We start from the raw sequence: 25,366 nt of genomic DNA, 5'->3' as shown, positions 1-25,366 counted from the left end.
ATATATATATATATATATATATATATTGCATGTTGGTTTTCATCAAGAAGATATTTATCTTCATTATTGGCCAAATTCTTCATCTTTTATATTTACTAATTGGTTGGAGATCGGTATCATATACAGAAATAGTAATGACACATTATTAAGAAATATGAAATGACTCATGAATGAACACATTTTATTAGAATGTATCCACAGTCATTCATTTAAAGCCTATCTATGGCTCCTTTCCTAACAGAACAGTGGAAATTACAACAAATACTCTATTTAGTCATAAAGACTAAAATATTTATTGTCTGACCTTTTACTGAAAAGTTCACTAACACCCATACTAAATCATACTCTATATTACAGAATAAATTTATAAGAAAACTCTTTCTTCGCCTGACTTCTGAAAGACTTTTTTGATTGCTTAGTTGATTTGACATAGTGGCCCTGATGGTAAAGGTTTGACTTAGGGGCTAGATAAGTGTTTATTCTTGATTCCCCTTATGCTGGAATTTATTTCTGTTTATTCATTGGGGTTGTTTATTTTCTTTCATCCCTCACAATCATTCTATTTACTAGAAGGTATTAGACTCCCAGTGCTATTTTTTACACATCCTTAGAAATAATCGTCATCCCTGATAGTTTCCTACTAACCCAAACTTACATTGATGGCAAGATATGAAACGGTGAATTTAACAAACAATTCATTAGCAAACGGACCAAGTATTTGTACATTCATTAAGTTAAATGCCACGTCCATTATTCTTTTATAAAATGAAATTATCTGATTTGTCGATTGGGAATGCGGTCAACACCATAATCAGCTGGGTTATATGGGAGTTTATACACATCCGCTTTAAGTATGGATTAAATAGAAAAAGTATCAGTAGGAAAGGAGAAAGTAATGATTCAAGTTCAGCTTGAGAACTGTTAGAGTTTAAAAAGAAACATGTAACATAATCAACCCGCAGCCGAGAAGCGCTACTGAGCATTGATGGGCTTGGCTCACCACCTTGTATGTCTGGGGAGTGCAGCTCTCACGGCTCCCCTCTGTGCACTGCAACATTAACTGCCAGAATTAACAGTGTCATCTGTGCATTTGTGTTTTAGGGAGCACTCAGGGCAAGCCCACTAGCTCAAACACACTGATGAATTTGATCAGCTATATCCCAGGATGGACTCCTGGTAAGATGGTCCAAGATAGCCAACCAGGCTTGGTGCAACACTCTTCATTCTCATTTACAATGTGGAGAAATCCTTAACCCGGGAGACTCTCTGTAGGTTGGAGGGTTTTCTTCCCGTCGATCTGTGTATAGCAATTTAAGACTGAAGGACTTGAATTGAGGAATTGAGGAATTTGAGTCTTACTGTAAATGCTCTTTTGGGAAAGCAGCTGTGGATGATGCAGAGCAGAGTAGTAAAAGTAAGATCTCTTGTTGAGATCAAGAAAGATCAGGGTTTGTGTAGCCCTAGATAGATTGCCTGTTTTCACCCTTTTGGGGAAAGTAGATTTGCATGCACTGCTTTTCTCCAAGCAGCTCAACTTTAATTCTCTTTAGGCAAAATCGTTGAGTTGTCTCTCTTCCTTCATTTACTTAGTTTATTCTCTTGTCTCTTTTGCCCAGGAGACTGCATCAACAGTTTGAAAGCTATAAGGAACAAGTGAGAAAAATCGGAGAGGAAGCCCGGCGGTACCAGGGCGAGCACAAAGATGATGCCCCGACATGTGGAATTTGTCATAAGACCAAGTTCGCTGACGGATGTGGCCACCTTTGCTCCTATTGTCGCACCAAGTTCTGTGCACGCTGTGGAGGCCGTGTGTCTCTGCGTTCGAACAATGTGAGTGTCCTGTGAACGCACCAGGTGCCCACGAGCTGAACAAAGCCACCGCGTTTGCCAGCATGTAATCACTTGCATGGTCTGAGACTAAAGCATGTGTGCAATATGCACAGGAACACGTCCTTCTGCGGCTTGTGTTTTATAGTGATGAACGTAGCACCGAATAAGATATTTTGCATATGTGGAGCTTTTTAAATGATTCCCATCTCAATCCAAAACAATACATGTCCAAAGCACTTAATTTTCCAAGGAAGTATAAACTTAGTATCACTAAGGGTTATACAATCCTTGAAAGTAGCTATAATATATTAAGTAATGGTTAGCTACAATAATAGCAATTTAAGTTTTACTATCAAGACAAACAATTAGCACCATGTTCATCTCACAAGAAGTGGTCAGATATTCAAAGAACATATGGAATAAGCCATTTCTATATGTTAGGGTTATGAGATGTATTTTCACCTGAAGAAAATTTTCCAATTTTGCTCAAATGAGACCACTGTATTTTGCTGTACCATAGTTTTAAGTTAGCACAAATATTTTCTGCTTTAAGATTCTAAACAAAGAATAAATAAATTCTAGTGGGACAGACCCTAACATTACAATTTGTGAAGTTCAAGATCCATATTAGCAAGTATTTACTCTAGAATACATTTGAGCATAATGTGCCTCTTACATTACCTGTGCTAGTACCGTAGAATTATTTGTAGAGAAATTCAAATGAATTATTTGGTTGAGATCTGTGATATAGCACTGAACACTTGTGATGAACACTGCCTTAAAAATTTACCAGAATTTAGTCTAAGTATTTATCATGTTGTCTAGCCATGTACAGGATGTGATATAAACGTATTTTAAATCATTAAAACTTTAACTACTCTTGAAGTTCTTCGAATTTGGAAAAATCAATTAAGATTGAGAGCAAACTTCTCAGGTGACCATATATTAATTAGTTGGTTGTCTGAATTTTAGTAGGACATTCTAGAATTTCTTCCAGGGGAATTAAGACACTGAGTATAATAAGCACATTTTGTAACTTAATGTAAGGCCACTGTCATCTCTAAACAAGTGTTTCCTTAGCTATAAAAAAACAAAGACTAGTGATCAACTTTTATACTTGTTATCAGAGTGAAATAAAAAGAATTTAAGCGAATGTCCATATAGAGAGTTCATAAGATATATTGTTAGTCCCTCATCCAATTTTTAGCGTTTGTAAGTACATCCTTTGGGTTGGGTTTTGCAGGTGGGTCCTGGAAGTGATTCCAGTACGTACCAGTCTGAACTCTGCTGGCAATGCAGTTAGTGCACACCAGCCACGGGTCAGTGCTGCCTGAGTACCCACAGCTGCTGAAGCTGTTAACATCCCATCATAGGGTTGAGGCAAGCCAGCTGCCACACAGCTGATCGCTGGTATATTGAAGTTATTAGGGTCAAATTCAGGTTGTTTAAAGAAAATTGAGCTAGGAAGTGCTTAAATTCTTTGATAGAGATACAAACACATGTTTTAGTTCATCCTTCTTACACTAAAATTACCACAACTTAAAATAAATATTTAAAGAAGTAAAACTTAAGAAGGTACAGCTTAAAATTTGTCTTATGGGTAAGAGCAAAATAGTATTTAAGCCTGTTTTCTCTTATGGTAAGATATTGAAATACATCTAAATAAATACTATTTTTACTGTTGAGATAAGTCATCATGCCTAAGGTACTTGTATTTCTCCTATTTTTATATATGACATTTTATTAGATATTCTTATAAATTTTGTCTCTAACCATTTTCACTGTAATTTTAATAAAATGTTGGTATCGTTCTATGTGTTTAATAAAGTATTTTCAATAATAGGAGGTAGCATGTGGCGAACTGACATTTTTTTTTCCTGAAGATTTCCTTTGTTTTTGCTTTGGAGATACTGCTTGCTCTCTGAAGCATATTGCTGTTGATTGATAACAACTTTGGGATCTTTTCGGGCCCAGGCTCCTGAGAGCTAGGATTGCAGATATGTATCAGTATGCCTGACACCAAATAATACTTTAAATGTAGGACTAGTCGGAAATCTAAAACTCAGGAGAGTGGGCTCAGTTCTTGCATCAGCATGTGCTTTATTTTCTGTGTTTTAACACTGAAGGAATGTATTTGTTTGCATTGACATCACTTTATTAATGTGAGGCTCATTCTTGTTTCTCTCTTTCTTCTCTCCCTGCTCTGCTTCGCTGGATGTTTTCCCAAAGGAGGACAAAGTGGTTAGAATCCATGCTTTCTTTTCTATGATTTAATATACTGTAATTGTTTTGTGAACTTGGTTAAGTGACAGCTGCATATAATACTGTCAGTCACAACGCTTCACAGCTCGGTTTCACAACGGGAGGAGCTCATCCCTAGTTTTCATGAAAATGAAACTGAGACGAGCATCCAAGAGCCCAACAGAATTTTACACTTGTATATCAAGTTTGGAGAGACTGAATCCATGGAAATAGTGAGATTTTGCTATAATTACCAGCCCATTGTCCTTAGCGCTAGGATTTGGGGATTATTCTGTTTTAGGAACAGTAAACTCTAGTGGGCTTTCTCTTCTGAATACCTCTTAGGTGTGAAGGCTGGTGATTTGAAACTCCACTGCAGAAGGAGATGAGGTATACACACGTGGTACAGACAAGAGATAAAATGCAAATCAAATATAAGTCAAACCGAAATGATGTTGCTTTTCTAGAGGACACATGACATTAGAATTGTCAGGCTGAGCCCCATGTTGCCCCTTTCCTCACCCTTGTGCATAACAATTGCTTCTTGAGCATAGGAGATCACCTTTAACTCTTATTACTGTAGAACTCACAAAGGCTCTTTGTCTCTGGGAAGTGGAGTTCAAGTGGCATCTTCCATCAGCATCATCTCTGTATACTCTGTAAACCTCCCTCTCCTGTCAATTATATCTTCCTCATGGCTCATTAATTTATCCAAGTAACAATGAGGCGATTAATATTTTGGATTAAACGTCATTTCAGCTGCCTTTGTTAATATCTTTTGAATGTAAGTGATATACAGCAGTACATGATGAACAAGCTTGACATTTAACTGAACATTAATCTGTGTTTTCAAATTTAATGCACTTGTCTGGCCATCAATTTTTCCATACAAAAGAAACAAGTTTGAAAATGTATTCAGCACAGTGATTTTCACTAAATGTTTTCCCTCTGTTATTGGTGTGTGGGATCACTGCTATAATGAGTGATACATCTCATTAAGCAAAATAACTGGATAATCATACACAGAGAATTTAATAAATAGTATCACTTTGGACAAGTTGACATTTAAAGTGTAGACTTGAATTACATCAGAGAGTAAAATGGTAAGTTTGTAACGGTCATGTTGTTCAGACTTGATATAAGACCTGGCTCATTCCTTCGACCTTCTTCATTGGTAGGTTGTTTTGGACTTGTTGTGTGTGCTGTGATTGTTGTCTGCATAAGATAATCCAGGCAGGCTTTATGGTTACAATGGAAATACTATAAAATCGGACCACTTTAAACTATCTTACTCACTTCGATTGGAGAGTATACATTAATTCACCTGCGTTTAAACTAATCAGTCAACATTACTCTGAACACCTTCAGACCGTGAGGCACTTCGGTGGATCAATGAGCCAGTCTCAGAATAGCAACACCAGATTTTGTCCACAGGCATGTTAAGGAGAATAGCTGAGTGTTTTTTTTAAAGATTTGTTTAAGTTTGAGACTGTATATGTGTATGTGCATGCCTGCACACATGTGCAAGAGAGCCAAAAGAAGCTGTAGTTAGAGAAAGTTGTGAGCTGCTTGATGTGGGTGCTGGGACTGAGCTCTCGTCTGTGTAAGGGCAGAAAGCGTTCTTACCTATTCTTAATTAAGTCCAGCTAAATGTTAATTATCTTAATTTCCCCATAACTATTTGAACTATCATTTCAAATGTTATCCTTAGCCTAAGTCATATGTAATGGTAACTTGGAAAACTGAATTGTGGAAAAGAAAGAGCCACGATACAGAATGACTTTGAGGTGGGCGTGTGTAATAGCTTATAATACGAAAGGATTTTGTGCACATATATACTTTCATTGGCAAAATTAGTATCATGCCTTTATTTTGTTAAAACCAACCCTCTTCCAAACCTAAAAATTAGTGATATTATGAAAATTTCCCAGAGCCTGTTTAAATGAATTTTATTTTTGTTTTACTCCATTTAGTAGCAGAGAGTGGAATTTGGATCACTCCCTTGATACTCACAGTGTCTGCTGGGGAATCAGTGGAATGATTCATCTGTACTGAGTTCCCTTGTGGTCTCCTCTAAATCTCCATCAGTGTTCTAGTGTGAAATAGTGGATTATGAATACAGTAAACAAAATGAGCTTGTTCCTTTCTAGTTCATCCAATTTTCTAAAAATGTGTCAGGCTTTATGTTAAGAATATTTTATAAAAAATATTGGCATTGCTCTGAATACAGGACCTTATCATTTTTGGTATTCTCTCAAAATGTAAAAGCATAGATATATATCTTCTAAAATGTATATATAAAATTACTTACATATTAAGCTCATTATAATTGATACTATATAGCATATATAATTATATGTGTTATGAATTATAATAATTAATGAGATGCTATGCTTAGGAGTCACAAATTTTTAAAAAATTCTTCCTATTAAATTTTCATTAGTATTTATAAAAGTTATGTTAAAGGTTTTATGTCAATGAAGCAAATGTGCTTTTGTTTTCTGAAATCCTTATATTAGTAAGGTTCACCTCAAAATAGGACAGTAACAACTTAATGTGAAGCTAGCCTTATCATATGGTCTCATTTAAAGAATGGGTAATTCTTAAGAGAATAGAAACCACCCTCACACAGACATGCACACAAGCACTCTGTTATTTAAGTAAAAAATAAACAGCTTCTGAGAATTCCCCTTGCTAGAAATAAATGCAAGCAAACCAGAAAATTACAACTATTTTAAATAAGTGATGTGATTTGCATGATTACATTAATTATTAATTATTGTGAAAAATACACCCAGAGTTGTCCATATTTGGTCCATTAGGTGACAAGAGAGAGGCTTGTAGTATACAGCCTTCACTCATTTGAAGAACACGATTTTCAAGAATATACTTGAGATCTGTTTATTTCCTAGAAGCTTTGGATTTTGTGACATTTCTCTTAAATTCATCCCACAAAAAAGTACATATATACAGAAGATATACCAATAAAAATCGTAGGTTATATGAAAGGAGAATTTATGCAAGTCAGTTGGTTCAAGTTCTCAAGTTTTGTCTGGTTTTATTGAAGTTACCCTAAAGAGAAAACAATACATACATAAATATTCGTCTATAAGAGGTTTCGGAATGCGGTGAATTTGCGTCTGTCTGTTTGTATCTAAACACTCATGTGTATACACTTGTTTGTGTGAGCATGTGGAGTCCAGAGGGCAACACTGGATGTCTTTCTCAGTTGCCCCTTTGTTTTATTTTAGTTTTGACAGTATCTCCCTGTGTAGTCCTGGCTGCTTGAAACTCTAGACCAGGCTGGCCGAACTCACAGAGACCAGTTTGCCTCTCGCTCCCAAATGCTAATGCTGAGATTAAAGGTGTGTGCCACAATACCTGGCTCCAATTTCCTTTTTGAGGTGCAATCGCTATTAGATTAGATCCGATTCTGCTAGACTACATACCCAGCAAGGCTGAAGGATCCACCTGTGTGTATATCAGAAAGAGGATTATAGCCACATGCCACCACCTCTGGCTGTGTAGGTCCCTAGGTTTTCGTGGTAAGAATTTTACTGAAGGAACTCACTCTCCAGTTCCAGGTGTCTACTTCTCATACAAATATGTTTTAAGACTTTGACTCATTAGAGGCTGCAATGTGGCTCAGAAGTTAAGAGTACTGACTGTTCTTCCAGAGAAGGTGGGTTCAATCCCATCACCTGCCTTATGGCTCTCAACTATCTGGAGCTACAGTTCCAAGGGACATATCGCCCTCTTCTGGTCTCTGTAGGCACCAGGCACATTCATGATAAAAATTAATTATTTTAGTTACTGTTTTTTAGTTTTTAGTAGTTCACACTCAATACCACTATTCTGGAAATGTTTGATGGTATTCAAAAGCATTAGAGAGTTTATTGGCTTGCTTAGTTTTAATCTCTCTTCATTAATTTGTCTTTCAATACATAAAAATGTGTTTCAAATAATTATAAAAATCCATAGTAAGATTAGCAAAGCTATACCAGGCTGTAGAAAATGAAAACTTTCTAGTATAAAGAAAGGAATGTTAACAATTTTCACAGAGCTAAAAACTAAGCTGGAAAAACTGCTGAATTTTCTCTTTATGATGTTGCCAAATCCCTGTTTATATACCTAGTTGTAGAATTTCTGGGTCTTAAGATAACTCCACATTTTACTTCTCGAGAAGTTCCAAAACTGTTTCCCAGAGAAGAAAGTTGTCAATTTCTCCAGTTTTGGTCACTGTTAGTCATTATGTTACTATTGTTCTCCTCTTGCTCTTCCCCCCTCTTTCCTTCTCGACACCCCGGTGTGTGTGTGTGTGTGTGTGTGTGTGTGTGTGTGTGTGTGTGTGTGTGTCTGTGTGTGTGTGTGTGTGTGTGTGTGTGTGTGTGTGTGTTTATGGGCATTTATGGGTATACCTCCACGTGGATGGTAGAGATCAACTTCAAGGATATTTCAAGAGATGAACAACTCTTCAAATTCAAAATGTCTCTCACTGGGGTCTTGCCCATTATTCTAGGCTGGCTGGCCAGTCATCCTGGGGATCAGTTTAGTTGAGTCTCCAGAGGACACCATGACTGACATTTTTATGGAGGTTTTCGGTTCAAGTGCCTTCACTCTTCTGTGATAGACACTATAGTGACCGAACCATATCCTCAGAGCCCTGGCATAGTTTTTATTATCTTCTTTAAATTAATAACATCATGTATGAAGTGAAATTGTATCTCATTCTTGGTTTCATAAGTCTATTTAACCATAGATACATTAGTTTGTTAGCTGCAATAGTTCAATTTGATAGTGCTATAATTTTCTGCTAATATGTTTCTGAGTTAAAAATTCCTTGGGCACATCCTTTTCAAAAGGCTGACATATTCGCTGCACTGGGAATTGGTTTCTTAGTCAGTGGTGTCAGGCACCTGTTATCCTGGCACCTAAGGGCTGAAGCAGGCAGGAGGACGGTGACTGAGGCACCAGCTTCAGCTCTGTTGAGTTTGATGCTGTCCTGAGCTGCAAGAAAGAATCTGTCTGCCCCTCCCCACCAAAATCAATTTGTTCAGAGAAGATTCTGTTGAATTTGTTAGATCACCATTTTATAAAAGTTGTTCAAATAGACTTTTCATGGCTCTGTGCACATTCATCTTTACTTGTATTCCCTTTTATTCATTTGTTTATTTTTTATATTGAGTCATATTCCTAATTACTTTAAAAATCATCTGTCTTTTCAGTAAACATAATTTTGTTGTTTATGCATACCAATATGCTTTCTGATCAGTGTAGTATAAAAGTTATTCATTATTAAAAGAATCAGTTGCATCCCATAGCTAAGCTTAACCAAGCAGGCCAGAAAGTAATTATGATGATTAGAATATAGTCCTTTCCCTAGGTAACATGTACTCAGTCATTCACTTGCTTATTCTTGGACTTGCAATAAATTTTTAGCATGAATTGTTAAGTTCTGTATTTAATATAAAGTACATAAACCCTTTAGTCTACTAATGTGGTCTTTAGTTAATGCAGCTTAAAGGTGCATATGTATATGATGTGTGCATTTGACTGACATTAATCATAATATTTATATATTATAAATTTGGGAACTATTTTAATAAGGAATAAATTATGTTTTCACACTGATAGTGTGTTTGTTGATGATGATTGAACTGCACCTTTAATCAACATTTCTGAGTACTCAAGCCATTTAGTACCAAATGTATCTTTTACCCATTTGCATACAAGCCATAAGTCTGTTAGCTCATAACCTCTCCTAATAGTGTTTATTACAGCAGTTTTAAAAATAGTCCTAAGACACACCAACACTGTGTTTGCAGAATATAGTCTAAAATGCTGCAGTTTGAAAATAGTTTAACTTTGAAATATGTGTTCAAAATCTTATTACTATTAACTTGAAAGTATATTTGGAATTTAATAATTCCTTGGTTTCATACATCCTATTATTATAGTATTTAGCAAACAACAGCATAAATTAACAATTTATTAAATTGTTGTGTAATTTGTCTTTCTAACACTTTCTGTATATAGAAATCCTTTCATAGCAGGTAGTATTACAAATCTTTCATTTACTTTGCTTTATAATAGTAGAGAAATAATTTTGTGTGTTTAATCAAGAGCATCTTTGTTCTGAAATAATTTATCTCCATAAAATTAATCATGCTTTTATTGACACTAAAGTACTATTGCACCAGATTACTTGGATAAAGGGAGAGAACTACATCTTCTATGGAGAAACATGCTTTGAGAGTCTTCAGTCAATTTCAGGGATTTTAACATGTATGTGTACTTTAAAGTACATAAGAGTTGACCAACCATGTCAGTCATTCAGTCATGTGTACACTCAAAAAGTTAATACAAGCAAGTGTGCATATGATAGTCACAAGGAAATGCCACACAGCATGTATTTGAAACCAAGGTGATATCTTCAAATGAGTGCATAAAAGTAGTCAATTCAAACATCACTGGGACATATGACTGTAACGATATTTTAGTTTACTCAAACTAAGACTTTTTACTTTTAAATCTGATTGTATTTTATTATTATCTCATTAATTTGTCAAAATTGGTAATTCCCTGGCAGTCTTCCTAAGTCTGTACATTCCATTTCTTCTTGATATTTACAATTCCTATAGATGCAAGAATTATCATTAACATTTTAGAATGACTTATATGGATTTATTCACCAGCTGGTTAGATTAGCTGTCAGCTAACAACTACCAATGTCCCTGAACTTATATTGTTCTTTATTATTGCTGCCTGGGGTATCAGCCTCTAGACAGTACAGGACCTGAAAGAAATCCATGATGTTGCTGTATAGTAGACTTTTCTACCTAAGGGGAAAAGATACACACTCTCTCGATGGTTTCCTTCAAATATTTTCTTTATTTTTTTTTTGCATTCTTCATCCCTTCTCTCATTCTTGATCATTTTTCTATGTCTTTATTCTTGATGTTTCCCCTCTAATTCTCTCGTTCTTGATGTTTCTCTTGTAATTCTCACATATTTGATGATTTCTTTCTTACTCTTTCATTCTTGATGTTTTCCTTCTCTCTCATTCTTTATATTTTTCTTCTAGTCCGATTTAATTCTAACACTTCTATTTTTTTCTTACAGCTTATATACTCCAGCAAAGTCTTTCAGGCAATATAAAAATTACAATGTGGTCACATTTTGTTTTTCAAGTGAATGATTACAATGAGGACAAAAGAAACAGTAAAAAAACTACACTATCTTATATCCCTTAAATGATTAAACAGTTTAAATATTATAGGTGAAATCAAATTATCCCAAGAACCTATGTACATTCATACCCAAGCAACTTGTTATAGATTAACAATGTAGGCAAGCGAGCTATTCTTCTCAGTCATATCTTTTACTGTCAGGCTGCATTTTACAGTTACAAAGAAAGGGCCGATTACTTTATTACTTATCTTGAAAGGTAATCTTATAAGGAATCTTAAATGAATCACAAATCAAAACCTTTTATATGAAAAAGAACCAGTCAGGTATACTTTAAAACTTTAGGGTGCATACCTACTCATCTGATTTTTATATCAAGAGATTGAGGGCAAAAATGGGTATAAGGAGTTAATCATCACATTTTAAAATCAACCAACCCTAGTGAGGAAAGTACTTCAGCTAGTAACACTTGGGCCACTTTGTATTTTGTCTACAGCTATCTGTTCATGTGAATTTGAGATTGTTTTTAAGGGTTCTTCATCTCTATTATCAAGATATCAAATATAACCTGAAGGTATTTTAAAGCTATTTCAGCTAATGATGCACACCAGATCCTGTGACTGTTTCTTTCAGCATTAAGAGAATTAGAGATAGTCTGGCTTCAGGGGAATCAATTTTTTCTTTTTCTTTTCCTCATTTTTTTTTATTAGAAATTTCCATCTGCTCCCCTCCTCCTCTCTCTCCCCTCCCCTCCCTTTCACCTATACCCCCACTCCCTCCCTCTCCAGGCCAAAGAGTCATCTGGGTTCCCTTCACTATGTTAAGTTCAAGGTCCTCCCAACTCCCCCTAAGTCCAGGAAGGTGAGCAACCAAACTGACAAGGCTCACAATCATTATCTTGGGTTAGAGCCTATGCAACTCCTTAGGGGAAACTCATAGGCCCTGGCGGTGTAGCAATTCCTTGTATTTATTTTTATTCATTAAAACTCTGTATAAACTAACATTATTATTATCAACTAGATAGTACACCTTAGGGAAGAATCTTCTTCTTGACGATTGACACATTAAAGTGCCCAGTAGAGTGGGATGTTTCCATGAGATAGCACACTACATTACAGGCAGTGGGGAATCTCCCCACACTCATTCAACCATGCCAAATACCAGAGAAAGGTAGCAACGGCAATCCTATAAAGGCACAGCAGAAGCAAAAGACATTCTGTTGTAGGAGGAGGTTGCTTGTTTGTTTCCTGGCTGCCTAAACTGAAATAATCACACAGAAACTATATTATTTAAATCACTGCTAGGCCCATTAGCTCTAGCTTCTTATTGGCTAACTCTTACATATTAATTTAACCCGTTTCTATTCATCTGTGTATTGCCACATGGCTGTGGCTTACCAGCTAAAGGTCCAGCATCTGTCTCCTGCATAGCTCAATGGCGTCTCTCTCTGAATCTGCCTCCTTTCTCCCAGCATTCAGTTTAGTTTCTCCCACCTATCTAAGTTCTGCCCTATCAACAGGCCAAATAGTTTCTTTATTCACCAGTGGTATTCACAGCATACAGAGGGGAATCCCACATCATTCTGGGATCTGTGGTCTTGAGACCTTTCCTAACCAAGACTGACCATTCAGAGAGTCTCCTTCTGGTGGACTGACACCTTGATCTTTAGTTGCCACCTGCTGCTCCTCTAACATGGCCACCTGCACTTTATACTTTAATAACTTCTGTACTTCCACTAGCATTAAAATGCTTAGTAACTGTTCCAGCTAATGAAAGTCTGATTACAATGCAACTTCAGTGTCCTTCCCCATATGGGATGCTCTCAGAGTGTCTCACAAAACTAGTTCTCAGCCGGGCGGTGGTGGCGCACGCCTTTAATCCCAGCACTTGGGAGGCAGAGGTGGGCAGATCTCTGTGAGTTCGAGGCCAGCCTGGTCTACAAGAGCTAGTTCCAGGACAGGCTCCAAAGCTACAGAGAAACCCTGTCTCGAAAAACCAAAAAAAAAAAAAAAAAAAAAAAACCTAGTTCTCTCCATCTTTTCTATTTATTCCTTTACAACACATTTTACTCCTGTTGGGAAACCTTTGCAGGTTTGTAGGTTTGTATTCCATGATGAACATGTCATTTGACACACAATAGCTAAATTGGATTTCTTGGACAATGATAAATAAATGATATTTATACATGTGTTAATATTACTAATATCTATTAGACCATTCTTCCTGACAACACCTCTCCTATCATCTTATTTAGGTAGCATATAAATATTGTCATCTGAAGAGGTGGCATTTCTATTACATGCCAGGATACAATTTTTCTGATTTTTCAATAGCTCTGCCTATCTACATTCTTCTGGATGTGTAGAAACCAAAACATTCTTCTCCATTTGTTATTGATTAGCAAGTACGTACTTCTCATTTCCTGTCATTTTTTTCTCCTTGTTTTGTTTTCCATCTTCTGTTTGTTCCCAGTGTTTGATAACCTTAAAGATACTTAAGAGTATTAAATATGATATAGAAAAGGCACCAGGATGCCTAAAATAAATCAAGAAATTTAATAACCAATCCACCTGGATTTTTATCTTTTAAAAAATACCTTTTTAAAAAAACAAAACATTTTTAAGACTTTTAAAAAATTTTGTTCATCTTCATGATAACTGAGCATAACAAAGCCATAACCTATGCTTAACTTTTGCTGAATAATGGCTTGCATTCTGTCCTCAGCTGAAGTGATTACTTTCTTGGCCATTGTTGGGTCTGTTGGCACTCTTAATAGTTAAGATTAAGATTAGCAGTTAGAGTTTAATGTTAGGGGTTAGTATTAGGGCTTAGGGTGTGAATTAGGGTTCAGGGTTAGGATTTGAGTTAGTGTTAGTACATAAGCTGAGTTTTCTATGTATGTCCATCGTTTCTATCTTTTTCTTTTTCTCAGCTTTACCCTTTTTCTCAAACTTTCAACACTGGTTTTTACATGATTATCTTTCTCAGTGCATTCTGTATCATCCGAAAGCCAACTTTTCTTACATCAGATTTTTTCTATTTTTATGAAAAAAGTCCTTCCAAAATTTTCACAGATTTTATTTTTCCTGGAAGTTCATTCAATATTTTTGTGAGCATGTAATAAGTCGTACTGTTTTGTGGGAAACCATTTGTTCCCATATTCTGGAAAAATCCAACTTTTTAAACAATATCATTTTCATTCATGTTTCATCTTTGGGAAATTTGAAAGTGTTCTTTTTCTAAATTCCAGTTCTAGACAAATAGAAAAGTGATTTTTGTGTATGTGAATTCCACTTGTCAGCTTCCTGAAGGTTGAGAAAATGGTGCCATGGGAACAGCCACCCAGCAGGAACTAGAAAGCAGATCTCATGGTTCTCAGTGTCTCTTACTCTAGCATTTCTGTCTTCTTTCCTTTTTATGTGATTGTACTTAGTTCACTCTCACGGTTTCATTAATTATGCTTACATCCAGCCACTCTGAGTGCCCCTTACCTCCTAATATCTCTAGCACTGTTGCTAAAAGTGGACACCAGAAGGCCTTAGTCTGGGCATCTATTGCATTAGTTGACACTCAGTAAGCACCTGTGGTGACTCAGTTGCCACAGTGCTTGCTATGCAAGCACAAGAGTCTGGATTTCATCTCCACCCCCCCATTATAATAATAAATAGATAAAATGGGGAAAGACAGGTAGCACACACCTGTAATCTCAGCACTGGGAATTATCTGGCTTACCAGTCTAGCTAAATTGGTGAGCTCCAGAATCAAGAAAAAACCCAGTCTCAAACACTAATCTGGAGAGTCGTTGAAGAAGATGCCTTACCATGACCTCCACACACATGTAGAACAACATGTAAAGGCACCTATCTCCACAAATATGTACACAGACAAACACATCACACCCATACACAAACACCATGTCGTACATACAACACCAACTCTGTTTCTTACTATAAACTCTGGTTCCTTTTATACTCTACTGTGGCAAATGTATAGTTTATGATATAAGATGCACAAAGCAATAGAATGCTTGAGTGTATAATTCAGATGATACGGTGTCTCTTCTCTTCCCCAAATGATCTTTCCATGACATTAAAATCATGACAGCAGGACTCTCCATGTTTTGGGTGCCCTATTCACTCTTAACATCTCCCATCTATCTTCCTCCCCATGCCCATTACTGTTTGTTTGCCCTGTCCATCGTCTTACCTAGTCATACTTAAAATAAATATGATTTAAATCAAGCAAAGTTCTCTCCTTGAATAATCTCAGCATTTCCCATTCTTAAACTGTCTTCAGTCTCTGTGCAAGTGTTGCCTTCCAAGGGCCTCTACCATTGCTCCATTTAAAATTTTAACCACCTTTCTGTCATAAAACTTCACTTTGTATTTGCCATATTTAAATTTTCTTCAGAATAATGCCTTCTGAAATATATAGTTTATCTATCTATCTATCTATCTATCTATCTATCTATCTATCTATCTATTTATTGACATTTATTCATTGTTACCTTTATGAAGATGAGAACTGTCTTAATGTCTTGTTTCCAATGCCAGCAAAGTTACATGGCAGGGGTAGACTCAAAAACTGTGATGAGTATTGAGGAATTCCTAAGCTCAGGGCTTATGGATTCAGCTTCATGTGGCCAATGAAATTTGTAACTTACCAGTTGCCACAACCTTCCATCCTTGAGAATTCCACTAGCTGTGGCACTGATGTAGTTTTTATTCCATGTTCACTGTTAAAACTTTTTAGCATAGAGCAGTATGTAAAGTCATACCCAGCTATAAAAGACTTTTTGTTATTTCTTAACAATTAGCCGGGCGGTGGTGGCGCACGCCTTTAATCCCAGCACTCGGGAGGCAGAGTCAAGCGGATCTCTGAGTTCGAGGCCAGCCTGGTCTACAAGAGCTAGTTCCAGGACAGGCTCTAGAAACTACAGGGAAACCCTGTCTCGAAAAACCAAAAAAAAAAAAAAAAAAAAAAAAAAAAAAAAAAAACAATTGTACCCTAGTTTGTCCTTATTCTGAGATCCTGTATTATTCATCTCAGAACTTTCTGAAGAGCCCTATTTACTTCACTGGCTTTCTTCTGTCCATCTTGAATAACAGAGTAACTATTGATTATTTTTAATCTGCATTATGTATTGCAAATATTTTTGAATTATTTGGCTTACTAAATATACCAACCAATATTCCTTTGACTGCATATACATCGTATTCATTCTTGTTCTTGTTTTCAAGCTTTTGGAAGATTAAAATATTATATTTTTAAAGTTAAAACTTAGTTCTGTCATTTTGAAAATATTGAACTTTGGATAAATAATTTAATATCTGCATTTACAATAAATAACAGATTCCTTCATAATTTAATGAAAGTTAATAACTGAGTTTATATGATGATGCTCTACATTAAAAACTAAAATGTATAGTCAACAAAAATTAATTACAAATACCTCTTTTGCAGACTCTTTTTTAAAATTGCTTTCATTTTAAATAGTATCAAATGAACCTAATTGAGTTCTTTATGTTCTCATGTAAACCATTCTGGCCTAAAACTTTAACAACTCTGCCTTGAACCCCTAAACTTACTCCCATTTCCTCCCAACTGCAGTGAGCCACTCACCTACATCTGTTCTGCCCAGCTATAGGCCTAAATCAGTTGTGGGTTTTTTTTATTTATTATTAATCATTGGTAATCACAGCATACAGAGAGGAATCCCACATCACATCAGTGAAAACTTGGAATAAATTTTTTTCAGTGTATCTTGAAATCTTTTGAAAAGAGAAGAATATTGGAGTTATATAAACATATTCCTGAACTCTAACTACTTTCTCATTGGTAAAGTAAGCCATTTTGATAACTGGATAAAATTAGCAAGTGAAAAGTTTAAATGGCACAATTTAGTAAATATACACCATCCCAAAGGGACAGCTTTGTGATTTATTTTTAAAATAGTATATCATTTTAAATGTTTTCAGAGAACTTTGCAATATGCATTATTATCTGAAATATGCCTCACACTGTTATTATGCAGTCAGTGTTGATCAGAGTCTTTACAAGCAGAGAAGAAAAGCCAGGCTACAGCTTAGTAATTTTCTGTCCATCAAACTCTTGGCAGAATGTCATTGGAAACTGAAGGCACCGTCTGAGGTCTTAAAACTTTTTTTTTTTTAAATGTGATTATTGGCAATGCCTTCTGAGACATTCTCATTATAGACTAGCCTATGCTATTTAAAACAGATTTAGAGGAAATAATAAATATTTCATTTTATATGTGAACATATTTTAATCTCTTATTTTTGTTTAAATTGCTTGATGACAGAGATCATGTTTTGTCTGGTTTGTGTTCACTGCGATGCCTTGATTAGTGTTTATCACAATGTTTCATAGATGGTGAGCTCTCAGTGAACTTTGAAGGAATGAATGAATGAATGAATGAATGAATGTACTCACAAGTGAGCACTGCTCCCTGTGCTCTATTCTGTCAGTTAAGGTTGCATTTTCCTTAACTTTAGTGCTTGAAACTCTTAAAAATATGTTTTTGTACTTTAACATTTATCTTACCTCAAAACAAGTAGAACATGTTTCTTCTTCTTTGAGGACAATTTTATTATAGTTTTTTTTTTAAAAAAAAAAAAAGAAAAAAGAAAAGAAAAACAACAACCCAAGGCAGCCTAACTGTAAATCTCAAGTTCTGCGTGGAGTCTAAGAATGGAGAAGAGAAGAGTCAAAAAGTCATGACATGTAAATTGGAATCAATGTAATCTGCATAGGAGACAAGCAGGTGTGTGGTAGGCAGGGAGCTTTAGAGACAGCTTAAGTAACCCAAAATCTCAGGGGAAAGATGCACTTAGCCTATGACCATTATCTAAAACAAAAAAAAAAAGGAAAAGAATCAGAAAGGTGGTTGTGTCCAGCTGAACCCTTGGCTACTCAGTATGTAGCCTTAAGGGTAGGATTCTGAAAAGGAAAAGTACAAGCCAAAGTTTAGCTAAACCCGAGAACATGTTCTAGTGATTGGCTACTGACTTAGACTATCTTTGTCTCAAGTCTTTTACAAGGGAGTGGGCAGTTCCTAAGACCTATTAATTTACAGCTTGACTTGGTCCTCAGAGGGCCTTGTTATGTTAGTAACAACCATGAGTAAGATGCAGTTAATACAAGTGTTCAGGAATAGAGTGTTGTCACATGAGAAAGCAGTTTGGGATATAAGTGGAGAAGCACTTAAAGCGATATCAATTGAGACTAGATTGAAGGATTGTTGTCAGTACCAACCCCATAAACATGCCAAAACCAAAACTGCACTTTGGAGACATTTTTCTTTGCAAGGGTTCACTGTGATTAATAAGTACATCTAAATTGTAATTAACACATGCATCAACACTTGCATAACAATACATCTGCGCTGTGATGCAACACATGCATCTACACTGTGACATAACAATGCATCTGAACTCTGATGTAATGCATGCATTGACACTGTGACATAGCAATGTATCTGCACTGTGATGCAACACATGCACCTACACTGACATAACAATGCATCTGCACTGTGATACAACACAGGCGCCTACACTGATATAACAATGCATTTGCACTTTGATGCAACACATACATCTACACTGTGGCATAACAATGCATCTACACGGTAATGCAACGCATGCATCAACACTGTGACATACCAAGGCATCTGCACATTGATATAAAGTATGCATTGACGCTGTGACATAACAAGGCTTCTGCACTGTGATGCAACCTATGCATCAACTCTGTGACATAACAATACACCTGCACTGTTATACAACATATGCATATGCTGTTACATTACATGCATTTCCAAGAATTTTATCCACGCCACCTATTCTGTCAAACTCCCACTTCATTCCATTGATGCAACTGTTTAATCTTCTGAATCCTGGTCTCCAGTGGTAAATTTACTTCTGTAAAGTAAAAAATAGTCAATGTTTTAAGCTTTGTGGGTCTTACAGTCCATATCATAGTTATTTTAATCTACTATTGTAGTGTAAAAACAGCCACAGACAGTAAAAATGGGTGTCACGTTGAGTGAGTATAATTTTATATGTGAACAATGACATTTTATATAGCACTCATGTCTAATGAAATTAGATCTTTTAGTTCTTTTTTTATTCTTCGACAATTTCTTACATTTATACAATATATCTTGGTCATAGCCAACTCTCCCTCCCTCAATTTCCCTGAGACTCCATCAAATCTTTTTCTCAGCTTCATGTATTCTTTCTTTTTGATTTATTTATATGATATTTTGCTTATTCATCTATTCATTATTTAATCCATTGAGTCCAACTAGTGCTATACACACAGGTATAGAGTCATTCATAAGGGCATGGACATCTTTCCAGTGGCTTCTTTTCTTAGTAAAACCTTTATTTAGTGTATGTGAAACTTTAGGTTCTCTCTAAATAAATACACAAAATTTAGCAGAGAACATAAAAGAGAAAATAAATTTTAAAGATTGCATATGTGGAATACATTTTGTTATTACTAATAAGAAAAATATCCTGAGCAAAAATATTGATCAGCGTAATTGCACATCTTGTGACAGATGAAATATTATTGTATATGTATTGAAATGTCCACATGAAAATTGGGTAGGTGGTGGTGAGCTCGCTTGATCATTAAGGCTAATGATTTGGAAACGGATGGGTTAGAACACACCACAGAAAGACACAAAGATTCTTAAGGTGTTGCATGATTCCCAAAACACTCTTCTTTACATATAAGAAAAATCACTGGATGTACTGAGCAGTCCTTCCTAGGGAATGAGAGCTTAGGTATGCTACCAGCAGCGACAAGGTGAGAAGCTGTTTGAAAATCACCAACAATTTAACAGAATCCCAGCTGCTTCAACTTCTAGAAGTCATCCCATCTTTTTCATTAAGGTCTTGAAATTACCCATGACAACACCGAAAAAGAGACTTTCAAAAGCATTTCTCTTAAGCCTTTCTAATGTTTCTCTAACATACTTTTAAAATTGGGATAATGTCTCTTTCACAAGGAAACATTCCATAGTAGATGCTTTCTCTTAGTGGCTTCTTCTTAAGAGAAGTTTTCTTCTTTCACTTCTAAAACAGTATTCTTCATAGCACAAGACACAGCCAGGAGAAGTGCCTGCTTAGCATGGGTGAGGCTCTAAGCTCTTTTACTACCACACTTTTTAACTTGTGGACAGTCCAGAGCAGACATCAGATGGAATTGTGTCTCTAGACCTCAAGTTGCTGACTCTTGCTGTATCTACCAAACAAAAGGAGCAGTCTCACTGCAGAATTAATTTTACCTAGTGTCTGCTACTAAAAGTGTGCATAAGTGAATGATAATATCCTGTCATTAAATGAAATAATTATATAAAACAGCAGTTATTCAATAAACTGTGCATTATAATTATGAAACAGTACATATAACATTAATGTATGCAAAATAATTTATAACCTGTACCAAAGTAATTTTCAACTATTAATACATGATATGAATTAAAGAAATTATGTGCATATATATGTGAATATGGATAAGATGTATGTATATCCTTTTGAATATATCATAGATTTCTAATTTACCATCCAAAGAGAGTCTCTTTTATTAGCCATAAAATGATCCTAAGACGTTAATATGTACATTTTAAAGCCAAATAAAGAATTATCATTTGATAAATAACAGTTGATGCCATTTAATAATAAACACATATCATTTTTGTACTCTGCTTAAGAATTTTCTATTTTATCATAAAAACAAACTAGGAACATCTTTTTGATTATGTATTAAAATGTGTATCCCTGGCTTTCACTCTTAAATTATCTTAATATTTGAACTTTGATTAATTTTGGCATCATTTTAGAAAAGTAGAAAGAGACTGAGCCCTCAGCTACATTAGGAAAGATCTTTCTTTTCTTATTTTTGGGGTTACAAAACATGAATTTATAAATGCTAAGCATACTTCTGTCTTTTTGTTGTTGTTGTTCTCTATAAAATTTTGATGGTGCCTTTCACATTATAGACACATATGCTAACACTATGCTGTACCCTCAGCCCCAGATGTCTTTTTTGGTAGTGGGAATTGAGCTCAGGGTCTTACGAATGCAGGGAAGCTCTCCACCACTCAAGCTCCCACTAAAGCCTTTGCTCTTGTTTATAAAGTCAGAGTTGCCTTTCAGTGACAGGAAACATAAAAGTAAGACTAAGTATCTAGAATCCCATCAAGTTCATTGGCCTCCATGTTTGATCAATGCAGAACATCTTGTCAAAATCATCATACTGATATTTATCAAAACACACTTCTGTCTGATTTATTTGTTCTTCCCAAAACTTCTCCTATAATGTCTCCTCTGTCTCTCCCACTGAAGAGGAAGCTCTTTCTCCACATGTGTCATCATTACCTGAAGTATTTGCCCACATAGTTCAGTGTTTAATGGTATTGTTGAAACCTTTTATTTGTCTCTTGTCTGTAAAGGAAAATGTTTCCATCTCTCTTCCGTGTTATCTGCCTGCTTCCATTGTGTGGACTATACTAGAACTGCTACACAGGTTGTATTCTTCTATTAAACTTTATTCATGGTGTCAGATATTCTGCTCGAATGTATTCTACTCTTAAACTTTCTAATTGAGTCAACTTGGGTGAATGCACAGCCACTGCAAGCATCGTCTTTTGTTTTTAGCTTATGATTACAAGACCCTATACTTTGGGGAAAGCAAGAAATTCAGTCTTAGTAATTAATGAAGTTTAATTCTCCCAACTTTATGTCTTCTACAACCTCCAGAAGTGTATCCTCTGCTAAAGCATTATAAAATCATCTTCAGTTAGCAAGTCTATCCTGGCTAACGGGGAACTCCCTAGAGATTATGTGCTGTACTTGGTCTCAGAAGGGTCTCCTCTCTCTCTCTCTCTCTCTCTCCCTCTCCCTCTCCCTCTCCCTCTCCCTCTCCCTCTCCCTCCCTCCCCCCCCCCCCCCCCCCCCCCCCCCCTCCCTCCCTCCCTCTCTCTCTCTCTCTCTCTCTCTCTCTCTCTCTCTCTCTGTATGTGTGTATATGATATATACTTCCTAGTGTGTGTATGTGATTTATGAACGTGTGGATGTGCATGTGAGTGGAAACCAGAGGCTGATGTTGGATGACTTTCCTTAATTGCTATCTAACTTCAGTTTTTTGAGAAAAACATGCTGAGACCTCAAGGCTTTTTATTTCATTATGATGCCTGAACTCTGAGTTTCAGGAGTCCCCTGTCTCTACAGTTACCACAACAGTGGGGTTACATATGTGGTCCACTGGGTCCAATATTTCCTTGGGTACTGGGTGTCTGAGTTCAGTGTGTCATCTGTCTCCGCAGTGTAGCATGTAGCGATCTTTGATTAAGCTGAATTCCTGCTCCTCTGGTCCAGCTTTTGGGCTTTGAGGACAAAAGATTTTAGAATAAGGTGTCCTAACTAGAAGTCCACTCCATTAACGTAGTCAGGAACAATGCACACTTAAGAAATAAGCACTAAATCAGGATGAAATGCGTGTCCCTGGAACTCACCGCAGAGGCAGAAAGAAATGGAACCTTTCTGTAGCTAAGCGGATAAGACACATTCCATACACCTTTTCATGATGAACAATAGGATGCATTCGGTAAGAGGACTTACCTGCATCCTCTCACCCACAGTTCGTCTTATGATAATTTATCAATTGTAGGGATGAACTTACTTAACCTGGCAAATGTAGGGATGGACTAAGTTAACCTGGCATTGGAATGGCCACTTGAGTTCAATCACTGTCTTTACAGAAAGGAAAGAAGAGCTTCCTCTTTTTTGATAAAAGCTTCTAGCTGAAAGTGAGCTGACACCTGCTCAGGTTAAACCCCTGACCTTCAGTAAATTAGGGATGTCTTCTTTGATAACTGTATTTCAACTAGATGAGCTCCAGATGTCAGGACATAGCTCAGTTCCTACAGAAACCAGGCAAGTTTCCACTGCCTTAAGAGTAACTTCGTGGGCTTTATAGCTATGTGAAGTTTACCTAATTTGAAAAAGATTTGTGTACATAAAAGAACCAGAATTACTTAGAAGTCCTGAATATAAGGCTCAAGATAAAGCAGGGGTGATGGAGTCACCATAGAAATGTCTCCTATTTCTCTTCTTTTTTTTCTTCTATTTCCTTGTCTTAACATTTTCATCTGTCCTTAACATAGTTCTCCCACCCACTCCTGCACAACCCATCCATCTGCTTAAGGTCTGACTCCCATATCCAGGCCGTACTAGTCAGCCAGCCCTCAGTAAGTCCCTAATCTCCCTTGGCTGTCAGACTATGGCTTCTCCAAGACTGAAGTATTTTCCAGGATTCCCCTCATAAATGAATTACATGCTTTTTATTTTTTGAAAAAGTGATTGAGATAAATAAATAGAGTATTTCACCATGTATTAATATTGTTTTCAAAATGAAGAAATAATGAGCAGGTTACCGTCTTCAAATACCATACTACAACTTGAAGCATGATTAATAAAAGCTCAGGGTCAGAAATTGGAGTTCAACCTGAAGATAAAAACAAACAAACAAACAAACAAACAAACAAACAGCCACTGGCTCTAACCTCGACCATGGTCTGAAATACTGATTCTTCCTCCAGGAGTCTCAGAATGAGATGGTCTCTGAGAGCTATCTTGCCCCGTTTTATATTCCTCTCTAGGACTGGGATCAAAAGCATGCACCACTGGGATTAAAGGCATGCACAACCTGATTTCTATGGCAACTAGGGTGAGTTCTGGGATTAAAAGTGTGTGCCATTTTTGGCTACTGGGATTAAAGGTGTGTGTTACCATAATCTGGGCTGTAAGGCTGACCAGTGGGACTGTTTTACTCTCAAATCTTCAGGCAGTCTTCATTTATTAAAATATTTTTGAAATGTCGCAACAACAACTAATATTAAATTTATTTCATAAACTCATTTTTGAACTGAACAGACTGTATTAACAATTGCAAAATGAAAGTCATTTTCTGTACTTATTTCTTTATTCCTTAATATTGCACTATTTTCTGGGATCTTACTTTTTGTGGTTATAACATTCTATCTTTAAGATTATTACATTGAATGTAATCATTCCTGATCATCTCATGACAATAAATTAATTCACTGGCGTATGTAACACACCAAAATTATCAATTTCACAATAGTTATAGCTTTAAAACTTTTTTATAGATGTTTCTAATGTTTTGGAATATTTTCAAATATGTTTCAGTATTGATTTTTAGCTATTCTTTGCTTCGGGAAGTCAGTACCTTTATTCAATCTTGTTTTAAAATGATCTTTGGAAAGTTAAAATTTGCCAGCAAAAAGTTCAGAGGGGCTAAATAATTTATTGATCTGTCCTTTAAACATATTATCAATGATGAATCATGGTTATCCATAGGTACCCATTAATGTGTGATTCTGTGCTAAGAAATTGTCTTAGGTCTACCATATGACAGAGATATGACTTCAAGGGGCTTAGAGACAACTATGCTTTGGATTATAGTAATGGTCTTCCAGGGGAGACTGGAATGACTGGCAAAAAGGTTACTATTTCTCTTCCTTGGTTATGCTTACTTGTAAGAATTCGCACATGCCTGGGCTTTGCAGCAGAACACAAAGTATCAAGGTATTTTTAGTCAGAACAGCGAAACTAGTGCAGGAACCTGGACTCCTGTTCAAATTTCTCTTCTTAAAATTTGTTGAGTTTCACTCATTTCAAATTGGGAAAACAAAAGGACAAGCTAGATGCCAGCCTGTTGTGACTTAGTGACATGGTAAGTGCACCCAGACATGACATTGGAGCTGCCCGACTCTAGAGTTTCTATAGTATCACCCATGGCTTGTAATGAGCAACACGTGACCTGGAAATTTATATGGAAAAACGAGACCTTTCACTGTTAGTGATTTTTTTTCTTTTTCTTTTTTTTTTTTTCTTTTTCTTTTTTTTTTTTTTCGAGACAGGGTTTCTCTGCAGCTTTTTTAGAGCCTGTCCTGGAACTAGCTTTTGTAGACCAGGCTGGCCTCAAACTCACAGAGATCCGCCTGCCTCTGCCTCCGGAGTGCTGGGATTAAAGGCGTGCGCCACCACTGCCC

The 25,366-nt window shown here is 36.2% G+C and overlaps 1 protein-coding gene across 9 annotated transcripts in view; it reads left to right on the top strand.

Moving 5' to 3' along the window:
• Rims1 (regulating synaptic membrane exocytosis 1) overlaps nucleotides 1-25,366 on the top strand; it is a 473,179-nt gene that overhangs the window by 202,715 nt on the left and 245,098 nt on the right. For 6 of the 9 annotated variants that reach the window (XM_042055795.1, XM_038344177.1, XM_038344176.1 and 3 more), the window contains exons 4-5: nucleotides 1,617-1,830; nucleotides 4,060-4,071. In XM_042055795.1, coding sequence (XP_041911729.1) covers nucleotides 1,617-1,830; nucleotides 4,060-4,071 — 226 coding nt within the window. Of the gene's footprint in view, nucleotides 1-1,616; nucleotides 1,831-4,059; nucleotides 4,105-25,366 lie in introns of those variants that run through there. The other 3 variants (XM_038344171.1, XM_038344169.1, XM_038344170.1) reach the window with 2 other exon arrangements.

This window comes from Arvicola amphibius, chromosome 9 (genome assembly GCF_903992535.2).
Source record: "Arvicola amphibius chromosome 9, mArvAmp1.2, whole genome shotgun sequence".
NCBI lineage: Eukaryota > Metazoa > Chordata > Mammalia > Rodentia > Cricetidae > Arvicola > Arvicola amphibius.
This window is presented reverse-complemented; position numbering and strand designations above follow the sequence as displayed.